This window comes from Pelodiscus sinensis, chromosome 20 (genome assembly GCF_049634645.1).
Source record: "Pelodiscus sinensis isolate JC-2024 chromosome 20, ASM4963464v1, whole genome shotgun sequence".
Taxonomy (NCBI): Eukaryota; Metazoa; Chordata; order Testudines; family Trionychidae; genus Pelodiscus; species Pelodiscus sinensis.
In genome coordinates this window covers 1756510-1774838 of record NC_134730.1, presented here as the reverse complement: position 1 = coordinate 1774838, position 18329 = coordinate 1756510, and the positions used below count along the sequence as shown (strand labels likewise).

The 18329-nt window shown below is 42.4% G+C and overlaps 1 protein-coding gene across 3 annotated transcripts in view; it reads left to right on the top strand.

Annotated features, from left to right (window-relative positions):
* MYH10 (myosin heavy chain 10) overlaps positions 1–18329 on the top strand; it is a 146865-nt gene that overhangs the window by 69062 nt on the left and 59474 nt on the right. For all 3 annotated transcript variants that reach the window (XM_075903464.1, XM_075903463.1, XM_075903462.1), the window contains 5 exons: positions 284–376; positions 9096–9159; positions 11469–11567; positions 16433–16576; positions 16819–16914. In XM_075903464.1, coding sequence (XP_075759579.1) covers positions 284–376; positions 9096–9159; positions 11469–11567; positions 16433–16576; positions 16819–16914 — 496 coding nt within the window. The remainder of the gene's footprint in view (positions 1–283; positions 377–9095; positions 9160–11468; positions 11568–16432; positions 16577–16818; positions 16915–18329) is intronic.

Sequence of the window (18329 nt, the reverse complement as noted above, 5' to 3'; positions counted from 1 at the left end):
AACTTGAATTCATTTTCTATCTTAAGTGTCTTTTAACATCAGCCCACCTAAGCTTAGTCACTTTTCTGTACCATAGATGTCATCTTCTCTAGTCCAGTGAAGAGTGTCACAAAGCAAGGAATCAGATGAGAGGCAATGTGTTTTGAAGATATTGTCAGGCAGCTGGGGAGAAATGAGCAGGAAGGAAATTGGAACAGTCTGACATACACATGGGTTTCAGATAAATTTGCTTTTGTGTTTTTTTGTTTTGTTTTTGTTTTTTTGTTTTGTTTTGTTTTTTTAGGGGGAACTGGAACGCCAGCTTCTTCAGGCAAACCCCATTCTGGAATCCTTTGGGAATGCAAAGACTGTGAAAAATGACAACTCTTCTCGTTTTGTAAGTTTAAAGAAATATACATTTTACCTCCTCAGATGATAACTCTGTTTGTGAGAACCTACCTTATTGATATTGGTAGTCTCCTTTCCATTCTACCTTCTTGAATTCAAGTTTAATTTGTATATTGAAACATTTAAGTCTTCTTCCAATGCTGTATCCATCATATTTAACTTACTAGAGCTACTATGGTCATTGTGCGTCCTTTAAATAGTTCCCATCAATGAAGCTAGGAAGGGTGCCACAAAATTGCATGATAAAAAATTCTTCAAGGCACATTATTTATAGTAATGATTGGTATTCATATGCATTGGATAATCTCAACAGGTTTCAGCTGCCCAGTAATTGCATTTTATTTAATTTCTCGGAACACTACTCATTTAATTAAGGTACTGTTTAATGAAAGATTTAAAGCGTCTGTTTTGCATTGTGTTTCCCTTCCTCCCCCTTCCCCTCCTCACCATTTCCCCTTAACTCTGCATATCATTGTGAACATAGTGGTTCTGGCATTATTTTTATAAAGGAATAAGTATAATGTGCTCCAGATTCCAGATGGTGGCTTCAGCAGTCTTCAGTAATAAGTATTTAAAAGGAAATGACAAAAGGAAAAATGCAGTATGAATTTTTATCTCTACATTTGAAGTGCAGTGCTTTGTTACATAGCACAAAAGCCAGCAGACCCTCTCCTCTTTTTATAATTATTTAATAGCAGAGTATTGTAGTGAGTGTGTCAGGTTTAGACTCCTACAAAGTATACAGTTATGTTAGATGCTGTTTTCATGATGTAAAATCCCAGTTCCTCTATCTTTGTACCAATGTTCCCGCTAATCTTCTCCATTCACATGGAAAATAAATGTTAGTGTGGATGTGCGCCACTAGCAGAAATAAACACCTAGTTGTGGGCACTCTGCTAATCAGCTGGGTGACATCTGAATCTCTTCTGAGTGGCTGCACAAGTGCACATCTTACAGGGAACACTGCTTTTGTTGTATTTTGATCACATCTTTGGTTGCAGACACCACAGAAACAGGTTTCCAGTCATTGTTTTTCTTGTGTATGTTATGAACAGAACTAAACTAGTTGACAGACTACATTATGATCCAGATAGCGCTTATTTGTTCACTTAGTGTTCTGATACATTTAGCAATGCCCAGTCTGTAATCCAGTCATTGGTTTGAAGGTTCTGCTTTTTCAGTTATTGCTTAAATTTAAATTTGAAAACACAGAAGTACTTTGAGCAGAGTCAAATTACAGATATTTAAGTGCCATTTCTGGAATATTCTGTTCTTATAGCAGATGGTAGAATCTGCCCTTATAGTTTAAACAAAACTGTCACTGTAGACATTCTAATGCAGAACGGACTGTCTAATCTGTTTTGGCATAACTAAGGTGACTTCTTGTTTCATTTATCTTCATGCTTTCTTTAATTGAAAAGTATGATTTCATAATGAAAGAAAGAAAGATATGTTCACCATCCATCATGCCCGTTGCCTGTTTCAAAGAGCACTTATGCCAGATACCATTGCACAGATTAGAATACTCCATAAGTTTGAGACCAAACTCTGGCCCTTAACAGCTAGCATGTCTTTCAGACATTTTAAAATAAGCTTCAGTGCCAGAGTCATGATTTTTTAGGCCAAAGTCCTCCCATTTTAACCAAAAATAGGTAATCCATGGGCTCATGTTAACTGCCACACAAGAGTTTTCCAGACTGATGTAAAGGAGCCACTTCTAGGAATGAGAAATTGGTAACCTCTCCATAAGTATTAATCTTCTCCAAGACTCATGATAGTAGAAGTCTGTGACATGACTATTAGCAATGCTGCTGAGTAATCACTACCAGCAACAGCTATTAGGGGAACCAACTGGCAGCTGAGGTTGTATGGAAATGGACATGTAAACTGGGGTACAAAATACTGGAAACATGAATGCCATTACTTTTCTTTACAAATAAAATTCCTCCTGAGCAATTCATCTAGAACGCACACTAGTGCTTTTGGTGACCAATGCAAAAATGTATGTGGTTCTTTACAGACCATATAAGACACTGGCTGCCCAATGATTCAACTATCTATTTAAGGCACATTCAGAAACTCCTGTTTTTGCACCCTTCAGCCGGTCAATGAGGGCCTTTTTCTGCAGTCTTCCATTCTCTAAACAGCATTAATGCAAGAAGCCTCTGGCATCTTTATAGGTTCCTGCTAATTAAAATCTTTCTTTTTTTTTTTTCCTATGCATGGTCAAAAAACAGGAAAAGGAAAGGCCTAACATGAATAGTTTGAGGGGTCTAAAAGTCTTTCTAATTATCATGCTAATGTGCTCTGAGTTTGTCCTGTAGGGAGGTAGCTTTCTCCTTTCAACTGTCTGTTGCTGGAGCTCGGTCCCATGTCCATGTGGCTAAGTCACAGAGCGTTGTCAATAAATAATTGAACTGTGGCTCTGGAAGATACAAGGTGGTAATGAGGGAGGAGGAAAACTAGACCTTGTTTTGGTGACCTTGTGCCATCCCAGACTTGCTGACTGGTTATCTGCCTGGAATCTGCATAAAGAACAGCTACCCAGTAGTCTCTACTGATGGATGTGGAGTACAGAAATCTGTACAGTTCACTTTCCTTTCCTGTAGCAGCTTTTTTGTCTGCTGCTGCTGATTTAAACTTTTAATTACTGATTCCTTGGTCATGTGATCCGATGCTTTTTCTCAAAGGAAAAAATGAACAGACTGAAGCTCAAAAGCCAGCTTCTGGTTCAAAATTTGGAATCCATATTCTCAAGTAGTTCTGTGGTGCAAACAGATCTTTTTACGACCATGTCTTAATGTTATTTGTAGCAGGATTGGACAACAATGCTCAAAACTAAATTGTGTTTATAGTCTTAGTATTGCTTGTGTGGCATAAGTAATTACCAGTTCAGTACACTATTCAATTTCTCATAGAAGATGTTGTTGTTGAAGCTGTTTTTAAAGTGTTGTTCCAAATCCGTGGTCTCCAACCTTTTTAACCACAAGATCACTTTTTCTATTTAAGTTCAATGTAAGATCTACCTCAAACGAAATACCCTGCTCCACCCCTTCTCCAAGGCCCTATTTTCTTCAACTTCCATCCTCACTCGCTTTCACAAGGCTGATGTAGGGGATTGGGGTACAGGCTAAGGGATTTGGAGTGTGGGAGGGGCTCCGGGCTTGGCCTAAAGTGGGGGATTGGGGTCCAGGATGTTTCAGGGTGCAAGCTCTGGGAAGGAGTTTGGGTGTAGGGGGACTTGCATCTGAAGCAGGAGGTTGGGTGTAGGAAGAGGTTCAGGGCTGGGACAGGGATTCAGGAAGAGCAGGCTTTGGCTGGGCACCACTTAACTGAGACGACTTCCAGGTGGTCGAGCAGTGGGGTTAAGGCAGGCTTACTCCTGCCTTTGCCCTGCACCACTCCTGAAAGCAGCTGGCATGTACAGCAATGGCTCCATAGCACCATGTGCTGCCCCTCATCTACTGGCATTGAGCCCACAGTTTCTACTGGCCACAGTTCCCTGTTACTGATCAATGGGAGCTGCAGGAGTGGTGTTTGCAGGCAAGGACAGCATGTGGAGACCTCCTGCTCTGCCTCTCACAGGGAATGCAGAGACATGCTCGCCCCTTTCAGGAGCAGCAATTACCACAGGGATCTAGCCTTGCCAGGTTAGGCATTTTAGAACTCACTAATCAAAGAATTACATTTAAGCGCAAGTGAGAAATGAAAATTATAAATTGCACAGACCAGTCACAAACCCAAAATAACACACTTTGCAAGCAGTAAAAGGAGTAACAACAACCCCCCTCGTATGTGTTGGGCTGGGAGATGAGTGAAGGACAGTATGTGTTTGTGAGTGACTGACACACACGCACACACGCACACACGCACACACACACTGTGTGAGAGTGACAGAGATTTGCATTGCCTAACTCCCTCCATCCCCTTCTCTCTGGGTGGGGATGAGGTAGAGGAGTGGGGGGAGGAGGTACATTCTGACATCAGCATCCTCCTCTTCTCCATCCCATACCCTGCACAGCAAGCAGGAGGCTCCTAAAGGGCAGGAGTAGCATAACAGTGGGTGGAAGGGCAACTGAAGTGCCAGCGCTTCATAGCTTCCTAGCCAAGCCAATCAAGATCACCTGTCAGAGGCTTCAAGATCTACTAGTTGGTGACCACTATTCTAAATATACATCAGAATTAGGGCTGTCGTGTGATTAAAAGATTTAAACGTGCACACCTCCCCTTTGAAATGCCACCGTGATGTTTCAATGGGGCAGCACTGCATGGAACCTGGGATCAGCTAGAGTACTCAGCTGATCCCAGGCTCCATGGCTGCCCCTTTAAAACACCGCCTCTGGCATTTCAAAGGGACAACTGCCGTGGAGCCTGGGGTCAGCTGGTGACTGCCCAGCTGATCCTGGGCTCCCCAGGGCAGAGGAACCCGGGGTCAGCTGATCCTGGGTTCTGGGGAAATGCGGCATGGAGCCCAGAATCAGCTGGGGAGTCCCCAGCTGACCCCGGGCTCCATTGCCTCTTTGAAACATGTGGAAGTGGCATTTCTAAGGGCCAGCTGCTGCACAGCTGATCCCTGGCTCAGCTGTGAGGGGACTGGTCCTTTGAAATGCCGCCTCTGTGTGTTTCAAAGGGACAGCCCTGGAGCCGGGGGTCAGCTGTGGAGTCCCCAGCCGATGCCAGGCTCTGCATTGCGCTGCCCCTTTGAAAGGCCGCATTAATGCCTACGATTAACACGCTAAAAAATTTAACACATTAAATTATTTGGCGTGTTAATCCTGAAATGCGTTAATCACAGGCATTAGCGCATGTCAATTGACAGCCCTAATCAGAATAATATACAACTGGATGGACACTGCCAGTCTCTTGTAAATGGGTTGAAATCCTGGACCCACGTACTTCACAGACTAATAGATTTATTAGGGCATAAGCTTTTGTGGGTAAAATCCACTTCAGGTAAATTGGATTGAAAATCAGAGGCATGGACATTTTACTAGAATAATAAAAGGGAGTTATTTATCAAGTGTAGGACTAGTATTAATGAGGCCATTCCAGTCAGGGTGCAGGGTGGATGTGGCTCACTTGCAGTAGTTGGACGGGGAGGTGTGACTATCAGAAAAGGGAAAATTTGCCTTTGTAGTGAGGTGACTAATCTGAATCCTTATTCGGTCCTAATTTGGCTGTATTAAATTTGTGAACGAATTGTAATTCTGCTATTTATCTTTGTAATCTGGTTTTGATGATTTTGTTTTGTTTGTGGTAGTAGAGGAAAGGATACTTTTAAATCCATTACTGAGTGTCCAGGGGGTTAAAATGTATGTCGTCCCCCCACCGTTTTGTGTGTTACCTTTTTTGAGGTCTGATTTGTATCCATTTATCCTTTGGTGCAGAGGCTATCCAGTTTTGCCAGTATATGCGGCTGAGGGGCATTGCTGGCACACAATGGCATATATTGTGTTAGTAGATGTGCAGGTGTATGAGCCCCTGATGGTGTAACTTAGGAGGTTAGTTCCTGTGATGTTGTTGCTTTTGTTGATATGAGGACAGAGTTGGCAACGGTGTTGGAGGGGTAGGTTCCTGGGTAACTATTTCTGTGGTGTGGTGTTTGGCTGCTAGTGAGTAGTAGCTTCAGGTTGCGGGGCTGCCTCTAGGTGAGGACAGGTCTTTCTCTAAAGGTCTGTTGGAATGAAGTGTCATTTTCCTAGATAGGTTGTGGATTGTCAGTGATGCACTGGAGGAGTTTGAGTTGGGGGCTGTAGATAATAACTAGTGGTGTTCTCTTACTTTCCTTGTTTGACCTGTCCTGCAGTAGGTGACTTTGCCAGATGAATATCCAGAAGCCATCTACTATAGGACGGTCTCAATGAGGAACATCTTCATTTTGGGAGGTGCTAATAGGGTTACTGGCTTCTCTGACTCTGTGAGAAAATAGAAACACATTTTGTCCCTAAAAGGTAAAACTTGAAAAAAATTCTATGTATAACAGCACAGTACCATATTTTTCAGAGCTTTGAAGTAAACTTAAACATGAATAGGACCTTTTTCTAGGCCCGGTTTTCATGCATAGCTGTCCGAAAGTTCGATATTTGAAATCAGATTTAGACACTGCTTGAAGAAATCAACTTGAAGATCACTGGTATGTTCTTAACTGGAGTTGCATCATTAACTTTCAGTGCTATAACTTTCTGTAACCACTTAAATTGTACAATAGAGCAATAAGAAAACTGCACATAAGCATAGCGAGTAGTCCTGTGGCACCTTAGAGTGCATCTACACTGCACCTGTAGCTTGAAATAAGCTACGCAATTTGAGCTGTGCAAATTGCATAGCTTGTTTTGAGTAAATTTCAAAATAGCTTCATTAGCATGTTCCCGTCTCATACTTCCATACTTCTTGTGGAATGAGGTTGACAGGGACATCTAAATAGCGAGCCCATTATATTTCAAAATAACGGGCTTGCTGTTAAGATGTGGAATAGCTATTTCGGGATGCCTCCAGTATCCCAAAATAGCGCTGCAGTGTAGTCTTAGACTAATAAATGTATAGAATCATGATCTTTCATGATAAAACCCACTTCATCAAGTGAGTTGGAGTAGAAATAACAGAAATATATGCGCTGATTAAGTGGGCTGGATGTGTCACGTACTTAGCATTTGATGTGAAAATGCAGATGTTGGAGGCAGGCGAAGCTGACTTTGTAATGCAGTTTATTCCTTTTATTCGAGGCTAAGGTAACTGTCAAATTTGTAGATGAATTCCAATTCTCCAGTCTCTGTAATTTAGTTAGTGAAATTCCTTTGTAGAAGAATGGCTACTTTAAAATCCATGATTGATTGTCCAGGCAGGTTAAAATATTCCCCTACAGGTTGAGTGATGTCTGATTTGTGTCCATTTATCCTTTGTCATAGAGACTGTCCAATTTGGCCAATATACATGGCAGAAGGGCATTGCTGGCACATGATGGCATCGATCACATTAGAGAATATGCAGTTGTATGAGCCCTTGATGTTGTGGCTTATGTGGTTAGATTCTATAATGGTGTCGCTTGTGTAGATGTGTGAATAGAGTTGACAACAAGGCTTGTTGCAGGGGTACGTTCTTGGGTGAGTGTCTCCTGCGGTGTGCTGTGCGGTTGCTGAAAAGGATTTAATTCAGGTTAGGGGGTTATCCATAGGTGAGGATTAGTCTGTCTCACAAGGTCTGTGAGAGTGAGGGATTGTTTTCAATACATGTTTGTCTGCATAATTTGGGCTTCCTAAGCAGCCCACGACATGAGGGGTACTGGATGGCTCAGGTGATGCCACACTTGAATCGGTCTCTTAGGGTATGTCTACACTAGCCCCCTAGCTCGAACTAGGGAGGCTAATGAGGGTGACCAAAATTGCAAATGAAGTGCGGGATTTAAATATCCAGAGCTTCATTAGCATGTTCCCATACGGTCGCCATTTTTGGAAATTGACTAGCCCGAAAACTGCCCGCGTCTACACGCGGCAGAGAAGGGTGATTCCGAAATAAACCCTTTACTTCGAATTACCAGTTAACTGCAATTTCGGTCGCCCTCATTAGCCTCCCTAGTTCGAACTATGGGGCTAGTGTAGACATACCCTTACAGATTAAGAAAATGATAGATAGCAGATGCAGTGTCAAAGGATTTGGTCATCTTAATCTAGCTCCTACTTGCTACTTCTCTACATTGCGCTCAGCACTTTTACTGATTATTGTCGACATGTCCTGAATCCTGGTGCTAGGTTTTGTATTTATGGCCAACAGGGTGTCACATCTCATTGTAAAACTAGTGTAGACAAGGCGAGTGGTGGTTTCATTTTTGACAGTTGCATAGAGGTCAAACTATCACTTGTCTAAATTAGTGATTTGTGAAAAAAAAATCTTGTTTTTAAACATTACACCTTTTTATTTCCCTATTGTAGACATGACTTTGTCAGAGGGTCTTGAATGGCTGCAGAGAATGAATTTCTCACTGGAGGTGTGCCTTCAAGTCAGTATGGAGACACATTCTGGAAAAAGTTTTTATACTGCTCTTGCTAACCTGTCAACTCAGCACCTCTCATCAGTATTACAATTAAACGTCCTTTTAGAAAATGCTTTCTTTCATAAGAATATAAAACATTATATGCATACCTCTGATAACTACAGTGTTTCTTTTTACAGTACATCTCACCTTATAATAGTTTGACATTTTAATGGAATACAAATGAAAGCGTATGAACGGTGTGAATGGCTATCTTGTCATTATAATCTGTAGTAAATATTTATCACCCAGGACAGATGCAAATGTTACCAAATCCGTAGAACTTTGGGTGTTCATACAACTCTTGCATTATGAACTTACCAGTCAATCACACATCTCATTTGGAATCAAAAGTACAGTCAAGCAGTGGGGGAGAAGGGAAGGCTGGAGAATGAAAGGGAGCAAATACACTAGTGTTTAAATATAAACTATTTTTTAAAAAGAAAAAGCAGCATATTTCTTCTTCATAGTAAAGTTTCAAAGTTGTTTTAAGTCAGTGTTGAGTTGTGAACTTTTGAAAGAACAACCATAATGTTTTGTTCAGAGTCATGAACAACCTCCTTTCCAAAGATGTTTGTAACTCTAAGGCTCTACTGTGTGACCTTTTTAAATGGGAAAGATGTTTTAATGTGAACAGCTCATATCTTTGGCAATTGCTAAAAACTTTTATCTTTTTTTCCAGGGCAAATTCATTAGAATTAATTTTGATGTTACGGGTTATATTGTTGGGGCCAACATCGAGACCTGTATCCTGCTTCAGCAGTGCAATGTCAGTGAAAATAAGAAGTTGCTCACTCAACCTTATGTCACCAAATTTGTGTATTGTTTAGAATGTTTGATGAAGTGTTAGGACATTTGCAGGGAAAAAAAAAGTTACATATAAGGTATAATGTGAATGCTTTCTTTAACTCACAATCCTTCCTTTTGTTTTAAAACAGTTTATCACACTATCAAGAAGTCTGAAAATTTCCTTTGAAATAATTTTCACAAAAAGTATTTTGTTTGAAATATGCCAGATTCTGACTGTTTTGAAGGTAACAGTAACAAATCACTGGGACCGGATGGCATTCATCCCAAGGGTTCTGAAAGAACTCAAATGTGAAATTGCGGAACTATTAACTGTAGTTCGTAACCTATCCTTTAAATCAGCTTCTGTACCCAAGGACTGGAAGACATAACGCCAATATTTAAAAAGGGCTCTAGAGCGACACTGGGAATTATAGACCAGTAAGTCTAATGTCAGTACCAGGCAAATTAGTTGAAACAATAGTAATAGTAAAGAATAAAATTGTCAGACACGTAGAGGAACGTAATTTGTTGGGCAAAAGTCAACATAGTTTCTGTAAAGGGAAATCATGTCTTACTAATTTATTAGAGTTCTTTGAAGGAGTTAACAAACATGTAGACAAGGGGATCCAGTAGATATAGTATACTTAGATTTCCAGAAAGCCTTTGACAAGGTCCCTCACCAAAGGCTCTTGTGTAAATTAGGTTGTCATGGGATAAGAGGGAAGATCCTTTCATGGATTGAGAACTGGTTAAAAGACAGGAAACAAAGGGTAGGAATAACTGGTAAATTTTCAGAATGGAGAGGTGTAACTAGTGGTGTTCCCCCAGAGTCAGTCCTAGGATCAATCCTATTCAACTTATTCCTAAACAATCTAGGGGTAAGCAGTGAGGTGGCAAAGTTTGCGGAGGATACTGAACTATTCAGGGTAGTCAAGACCAAAGCAGACTGAAGAACTTCAAAAAGATCTCACCAAACTGAGTGATTGGGCAACAAAATGGCAAATGAAATTTAATGTGGATAAGTGTAAAGTAATGCACATTGGAAAAAATAACCCTAACTATACATACAATATGACGGGGGCTAATTTAGCTAAAACTAATCAGGAAAGAGATTTTTGAGTTATTGTGGATAGTTCTCTGAAGACATCCACGCGGTGTACAGCAGCATCAAAAAAGTAAATAGGATGCTAGGAATTATTAAAGGATAGAAAATAAAACAAAGAATATCTTATTGCCCCTATATTAAAATTTTGTACGCCCACATCTTGAATACTGTGTAGAGATGTGGTCTCCTCACCTCAAAAAAAGATATTTTGGCATTACAAAAGGTTCAGAAAAGAGCACCTAAAATGATTAGGGGGTTTGGAACAGTCCCATATGAGGAGAGGCTAAAGAGACTGGGACTTTTCAATTTAGAAAAGAGGAGACGGGGGGGGGGGGGGGGGAGATGATAGAGGTATATAAAATCATGAGTGGTGTGGAGAGGGTGAATAAAGAAAAGTTATTTACTTGTTCCCATAATATCAGAACTAGAGGACACCAAATGAAATTAATGGGTAGCAGGTTTAAAACTAATAAAAGAAAGTTCTTCTTCACACAGCACGTAGTCAACCTATGGAACTCCTTGCCAGAGGAGGCTGTGAAGGCTAGGACTATAACAGAGTTTAAAAAAAGAGCTAGATAAATTCATGGAGGTTAGGTTCATAAAAGGCTATTAGCCAGAGGGTAAGGAATGGTTTGTCAAAGGTTGGAGAAGGATGGCAGGAGACAAATTGCTTGATCACTGTCAAGTGACAATGCCCTCTGGGGCACCTGGCACTGGCCACTGTCAGCGGACAGGCTACTGGGCTAGATGGACCTTTGGTCTGACCCAGTGTGGCCATTCTTATGTTCTTATGTTATGTTCTTATGAGTATGCACTGTAGAAAAGGCACCACTGTAACCAACTGATCTGTCCCATATATATTCTATTGTAACAAGTATGATTTTAGTTTTGTTTGGGTTGGATGGGCAGCACATCCCAGAAGAAGGGGGAGAGGAGCTGTATTTTACTCATCTGAACATAGCGGCAGTTGAAACTCTAAGACCAACTTCTGTCCCATTTTGTTAATTATACCTGGGCAAAGCTTTTGTTATATGAAGCCTAGTGATTCAGATTCTGTCGTGAGATCTTGATTCCTGTCCTTTCCACACTGCCAATTTTCATTAGAATTTTTCATGAAAAGATGCACAGTGCAAATTAAGATCCTTGACTGTTCCTGACCAGACTTGTTGGAAAAGTCTCGCGCTGTTCGTCAGGCCAAAGATGAACGGACATTTCATATCTTCTATCAGCTTTTATCTGGGGCAGGAGAACACCTAAAGTGTAAGTTACAAACCTAATCTTATCGGCCTGTTTGGTTCTTACATCTTCTGAATTTGCTAGTTTTAATGCGTGAGCAGCAAAGTTTCACCAGTTCTTGGGCTTGAAAGAGTAATTAATTATTACTGAAAGAGTTAGCTTTATTCTGAAATTACTCTTCATACTGCAACAGGCATGTTGGTCCTGGAACTGTTGCATAATTATAGTATTTCAGGTGAAGACTTCCAGATTGCATATCCTGGACCAATACAGACCAAGAATTTTGTAGCCCCTAAATTGAGTCCTGGGCTGGCAATCCGTAGGTAAGCTGGCAGTACTTGCAAGTCACAGAGCATGTCGGCATGAAGTGTCAGACCCATACTAGACCATGATCTCAAACTGGGCAGTATGCCAAACAATTGGCCCAATCAACACGCAATAAAAGACTGAACAAAACAGTCTCAGTGTAATGTTAACACTTCTGGGGTGAATATCAATTCGATCCATGAGTGAGGGCCCTGTCTCTTCTCCATACTAGAGATGTCAAGGACTAGTTGACTATCTGATAAGCTTCTATGAGAGGCAGCAAGTGGGGGAGGAAAAATGGGGGATACTTCAAAGTGACAGCAGTGCACAGAGTTCTGGGCTTCATGCGGCGCTTCCCCTAAAGTTGCCAGGTGCCCTGTTTTGAACCGGACAGTCCGGTATTTGATACCGGACAGTCCGGTATCTGCCCAGGAAACAAATTGAGAAAATACCAGACACATAAAGTCCTCTTTTTTTTTCTAATTAAGTCGTCTTATTATCATGAGTTTCAGTACGTAGTTGCGTACTGCCTGGATGGTAGACGTGCTCACACTGTCTGTCCATCAGAGATGGTCTAGACAGTACTTGGTCCTGCTGTGAGGGCAGGGGACTGGACTCGATGACCTCTCGAGGTCACTTCCAGTCCTAGTATTCTATGATTCTATGTCTACCAGCCAGGCAGTATGCAACTACGCAGTAGAGAGGGCGTGGGCGGGGCCGGAGCAGGATGGGATCCCCAGGGCTGGACTCGCCTACGTGTCCCGCCGGGACTATGCATGGGACTGGCAGAACCCCGCTCTCCACTAGCCGGTTCTCTTCCCTCCTCAATCCCCGCCCAACAGCCTCCCGGCTAGCCCTGCTTCCCGCTGTCGGGTTCCTCACTCCTCCCCCAATTGCCTCCTGACCAGTTCTGCTTCCTGCCGGCTGTCCCCCCTGCCTCTGATCTTCCCTGGCCAGCCCTGCTCCCCCCGACCTCCTCCCAGCCCGTCCCACTCCCCTCCCAGCTGGTGCCCACCCCCATCTGAGATCAAGTGTGTCCGGTATTTTTTTTTGAAATCTGCTAACCCTAGCTGCCCCCTTTGAAATACTGTTGCAGTGTTTCAAAGGGGCAGTGCCGCCCTATTGACGAATCGAATAGTTGATGCAAAAATGCATTGACTATGCAATTAGTCAATCACATGATAATTAACATCCTTACTCCATATAGTTGATATAACTTGCATATATATACCCAAAATGTGACATACACCATTGTTAGAAAATCATGGTTATACTGGATAGCCCTGTCCTTAGGTTCCTTGAAATGAAGATCTGTTAGTATCTGGTATAATTACTGCTTGAACTGTGCATATTTGAGAATGGCTGACCATGGCTATTCAAAAACAGGCAGTAGGCTTCTAGTCAGATTCGTATATGCAATGTGCCAAGTTTTCAGGCACATGTGCATGTATTTTAGCATTTTACTTGCCTTAGATATACAAACCCTCCAGGGAGAATGATTGGCTATGCTGTGTGAGAGTAGATGCTTTTGAAAAATTGGGCCTATATTTGCCTTCCCTTTCATATTAAAGTGGAATTTGTGTGGTTAGGATTCTTGGGTGCTATCAATTTTTTTAAATGGCATGGGCAGAAAGAATGTCTGTGTCACTTCTTCAACTGGGCCAGATAAAGTACTATGATCTGATTGGAATAACAGGGACTTGGTGGAATAACTTGCATAACTGGAGCACTGTCATGGAAGAGTATAAACTATTCAGGAAGAACAGGTGGGGTAGAAAAGGAGGAGTTGCACTGTATGTAAGAGCAGTATGATTGCTCATAGCTCCAGTATTTAGAGGGAGAAAAGACTGTTGAGAGTCTATGGGTTAAGTGTAGAGGAGGAAGCCACAGGGGTGATGTTGTGGTTGGTGTCTGCTATAGACCACCGGATCAGGTGGATGAGGTAGAAGAGGCTTTCTTCAGACAACTGAGAGATGCTTCCAGATTGCAGGCCCTGGTTCACATGGGTGACTTTTTAATCACCCTGATATCTGTTGAGACCAATACAGCAGTACACAGACAATCCAGGAAGTTTTTGGAGAATGTTGGATAAACTTCTTGGTACAAGTGCTGAAGGAACCGACCAGGGGCCATGTGCAGCTTGACCTGCTGCTCATAAACAGGGAGGAACTAGTAGGGGAAGTAGAGGTGGGTGACAGCCTGGGAAACAGTGATCATGAGATGGTAGATTTCAGGATCCTGACCAAAGGAAGAAAGGAGAGTAGCAAAATACACACCCTGGACTTTAGAAGAGCAGACTTTGACTCCCTCAGAGAACTGATGGGCAGGATTCCCTGGTATGCTTACATGAATGGGAAAGGAGTCCAGGAGAGCTGGCAGTATTTTAGAGAAGCCTTATTAAAGGCACAGGAAGAAATCATCCCAACGCGCAGCAAGAAAAGCAAATATGTTAGGCGACCAGGTTGGCTTACCGGGGACATCCTTGGTGAGCTTAAACACAAAAAGGAAGCATACAAAAAGTGGAGACTTGGATAGATGACTAGGGAGGAGTATAAATATATTACTTGAGAATGCAGGGGAGTTATCAGGAAGGCAAAAGCGTAATTGGAATTGCAGCTGGCAAGGGATGTGAAGGATAACAAGAAAGGTTTCTACAGGCATGTTAGCAATAAGAGGCTGATCAGAGAGGGTGTGAGGCCCTTACTGGATGAGGGAGGTAACCTAGAGTACGTCTAGACTACAGGCTTTTGTTGACAGAAGTTTTGTCAACAAAGAGCATCTAGACTACATCCAGTTCTGTTGACAAAGCCAGCTGCTTTGTCGACATGACAGTGTAGACCCAAAAGACAGTGTAGATGCAATAATGCCTTCTGGCGACAGAACTCTGTGGACAAAAGACGTTATTCCTCGTAAAATGAGGTTTACAGCCGTCAACAAAACTGCTGAGTTCTGTCGATGTTATGTCGACAGAACTCAGCAGCAGTGTAGACACAGGTATAGTTTTGTCAACAAAAGTCCACTTTTGTTGACAAAACCCTGTAGTCTAGACACACCCCTAGTGACAGATGATGTGGGAAAAGCTGAAGTACTCAGTGCTTTCTTTGCCTCTGTCTTCGCGGACAAGGTCAGCTCCCAGACACATGCACTAAGCAACGCAGTATGGGAAGTATTCTTGCCAGCAAGTAAAGGGAATATGGATTGGATAAATGGACTGTAAGATGGATAGAAAACTGGCTAGACTGTCGGGCCCAATGAGTAGTGATCAACAGCTCGATGTCAGGTTGGCAGTCTGTTTCTAGCAGTGTGCGCCAAGGATCTGTTCTTGGACTGGTTTTGTTCAACATCTGTATTAATGACCTGGATTAGGGGATGGATTGCACCCTCAGCAAGTTTGCGGATCACACTAAGCTAGGGAGAGACATAGATACACTGGAGGGCAGGGACAGGGTCCAGAGTGAGCTGGACATATTAGAGGATTAGGCCAAAAGAAATCTGATGAGGTTCAACAAGTGTAGAGTCCTGCACTTGGAACGGAAGAATCCCAAGCATTGTTACAGGTTGAGGACCGAATGGCTAAGTAGCAGTTCTGCAGAAAAGGACCTGGGGATTACAGTGGATGAAAAGCTAGATATGAGTCAACAGTATGCCCTTGTAGCTAAGAAGGCTAATGGCATATTGGGGTGCATTAGGAGCATTGCCAGCAGATCCAGAGAAGTGATTATTCCCTTTTATTCGGCTCTGTTGAGGCCACTTCTAGACTATTGTGTCCAATTCTGCCCCCCTCCCCCCCCCCCCCACTATAGAAAGGATGTGGATGCATTGGAGAGGGTCCAGCGGAGGGCGGCCAAAATGATTCGGGGGCTGGAGCGCATGACCTATGAGGAGAGACTGAAGGATTTGGGGTTGTTTAGTCTGCAGAAGAGCAGAGTGAGGGGGGATTTGAGAGCAGCCTTCAGCTTCCTGAAGGGAGGTTCCAAAGAGGCTGGAGAGTGGCTGTTCTCAGGGATGGCAGATGGCAGAACAAGGAGCAATGGTCTCAAGTTGCAGTGGGGGAGGTCTAGGTTGGATATTAGGAAAAACTATTTCACTAGGCGGGTGGGTGAAGCACTGGAATGGGTTACCTAGGGAGGGGGTGGAATCTCCATCCCTAGAGGTTTTTAATGACAAAGCCCTGGCTGGGTTGATTTAGTTGGGGTTGGTCCTGCCTTGGGTAGGGGGCGGGACTTGATGACCCCCTGAGGTCTCTTTCAGTTCTGTGATTCTATGGAGGATCACAGCAGTAATGCAGTAACCCCAATGTAGAACAGGGACCTGTTCATGCCCAATGCAAGGAGCTAATCCAATAATTTACAAAGGCATCTTAAAGCTGTTGGTTACTGGGCTTTTAAATTAAAGATCATAGGAAGCAGATTTCTGGAACGCTATAAAAATGGAAGAGTGTTGAAGAACTAGTTCCTAACTTGGGATAACTGATTGTAATCCTTTTTTTATTTAAATGTTTATGCATCTGGTAGTCCATTTGTTTAAGTTGTTGTTTAAATATTGTCCTTGTGCACAAAGCTTTTACTTTTCCTCCACTACAGCTGATTTGCTTCTTGAAGGATTTAACAATTATAGATTTTTGTCCAATGGCTATATCCCCATTCCTGGACAGCAAGATAAGGATAACTTTCAAGAAACTATGGAAGCCATGCACATCATGGGGTTTTCTCACGAAGAAATCTTGTGTAAGTTAAGTCTTTTTTTAAAAAAAATTTTTTTCCGTGTATTTGCTTTGTGTAAAATTACAAAAAATAAAAAGCAAATGTTGACAACCAAACAAATCTTCCAGTTTAAACTGAAATTGGCTTAGAAGCAAGAAAGATGGTGATACATAGTACAATAATAATTATAACTAGTTTTGAATGCATGCTCAATATTGGAGAGGGGTGAATTTAAAAGAAAATACCATATCTTTCTTTTAACACAGCAATGCTGAAAGTGGTGTCTTCAGTACTCCAATTTGGTAACATTTCTTTCAAGAAGGAAAGAAACACTGATCAGGCCTCCATGCCAGAAAATACAGGTAAACTAGTTATATTGTGTGCCATTTAATGACATTAGTTGTAGGTTTCTGTTTATAATTTGTGCATTATATATCCTCTAAAGTCAGTCTCTTTTTCTGAATTTCCTCTGTAAAGTTCTCTGCCAGAGAGAGGCCGTAATTAGTAAACTGGAACTACTAAAACTCTCCCATAGTCTACTCCTCTTATACTCTTTCACACAGGCATTAAAACTTCCGTCTATTGAAGTCCATAAACTATTGAAGCTCTTTATACTGCTCCTTAACTTTGAACAATCATTTTGGTTGTAGCCTCATTAATTGAGTCTCAGCAAAGACTTAAACACCCAGGAGAAAAAAAGGGGTGTCCTTAAATCTTTGGTTCTTGACAGTAGTTACCTTGCCAACCAAAAGAATCCTGAAGCCAGGCAAACTTCCTTTGTGATGTGGCAGAATATAAGAAACATTGTATTTAGTCAGTATTATTTCTGAAATGACAGGGTGGTATATCAGTGATGTATTTATTTTTTTCATTATAATACTTCAGAGGGTAGTCAATATTTGGTAGACCCTTGTAAAAGTGAATTTTTGTTGTTGCCAGTACTGTGTGGTTTTTTCAACTTTTGTTGCATTGCAGTGTAAATGCTATTGTAGTTTTGTCGCCAAAAGGGGCTGGTGACAAAACTTGGTAGGGTAGACATGCCCTTAAAGGATTAAGAGAATTTTTAAAATAAGACTGAGGAGGAAAACAAGCACATCTTAATTATGTTGAGGAAGGCAGATTGGTCAGGGCAAGTACTGTGGGTACGTTGTAAATCCACCCTCTCTTAAAGGATAAAATTATTTAAGCAAACAAGATGGTTGCATTTCCTTTACTCTCAGGGTGAAACAGGCTGAAAACATGGTAGGATAGTTCTGTCAATTGACAAGAATCTATTAATCAAGCTTATAGTTACACCTTCTTCCTTTCATGTCACTAAAGGTAGGACCTCCCTGGTCCAGCTCCCTGAGGACCTGAGTGGTCCTGAAGGAGGGATTTTGCTAGATTGAAGAGGTCATTTCTGCTCCCCTGCCACCAGCCTCCCCATCCCTGTTCCACTCTTGGCCTGCCTCCTGACTGGCTCCCCACTCACGTTCAGCCCTGCTGCTCTGCCATGGAAGCCCACGGTCCCACTGCTGGGGCGCTCAGCTTCACTGTGGCAAACCACTTCCCCACTGCTGGTGCTCCAGGCCCCACCAGCCTCACCCCAGCAGCATCGGCCCTGCCAGCCCACAGTCTTGCCACCAGGACTCCCGCCACCTCCCCTTCCATCCCCTTAACAGACTGCTGCCAGAGTTCCTGACCCTGTCAGCCCCACTGGGGCAGCTTGGGCTTCTGGCTCTGCCAGCCCTGCTGTGGCAGCCCTGTGGTCCCACTGATGGGGCTTCTGACCCCACCA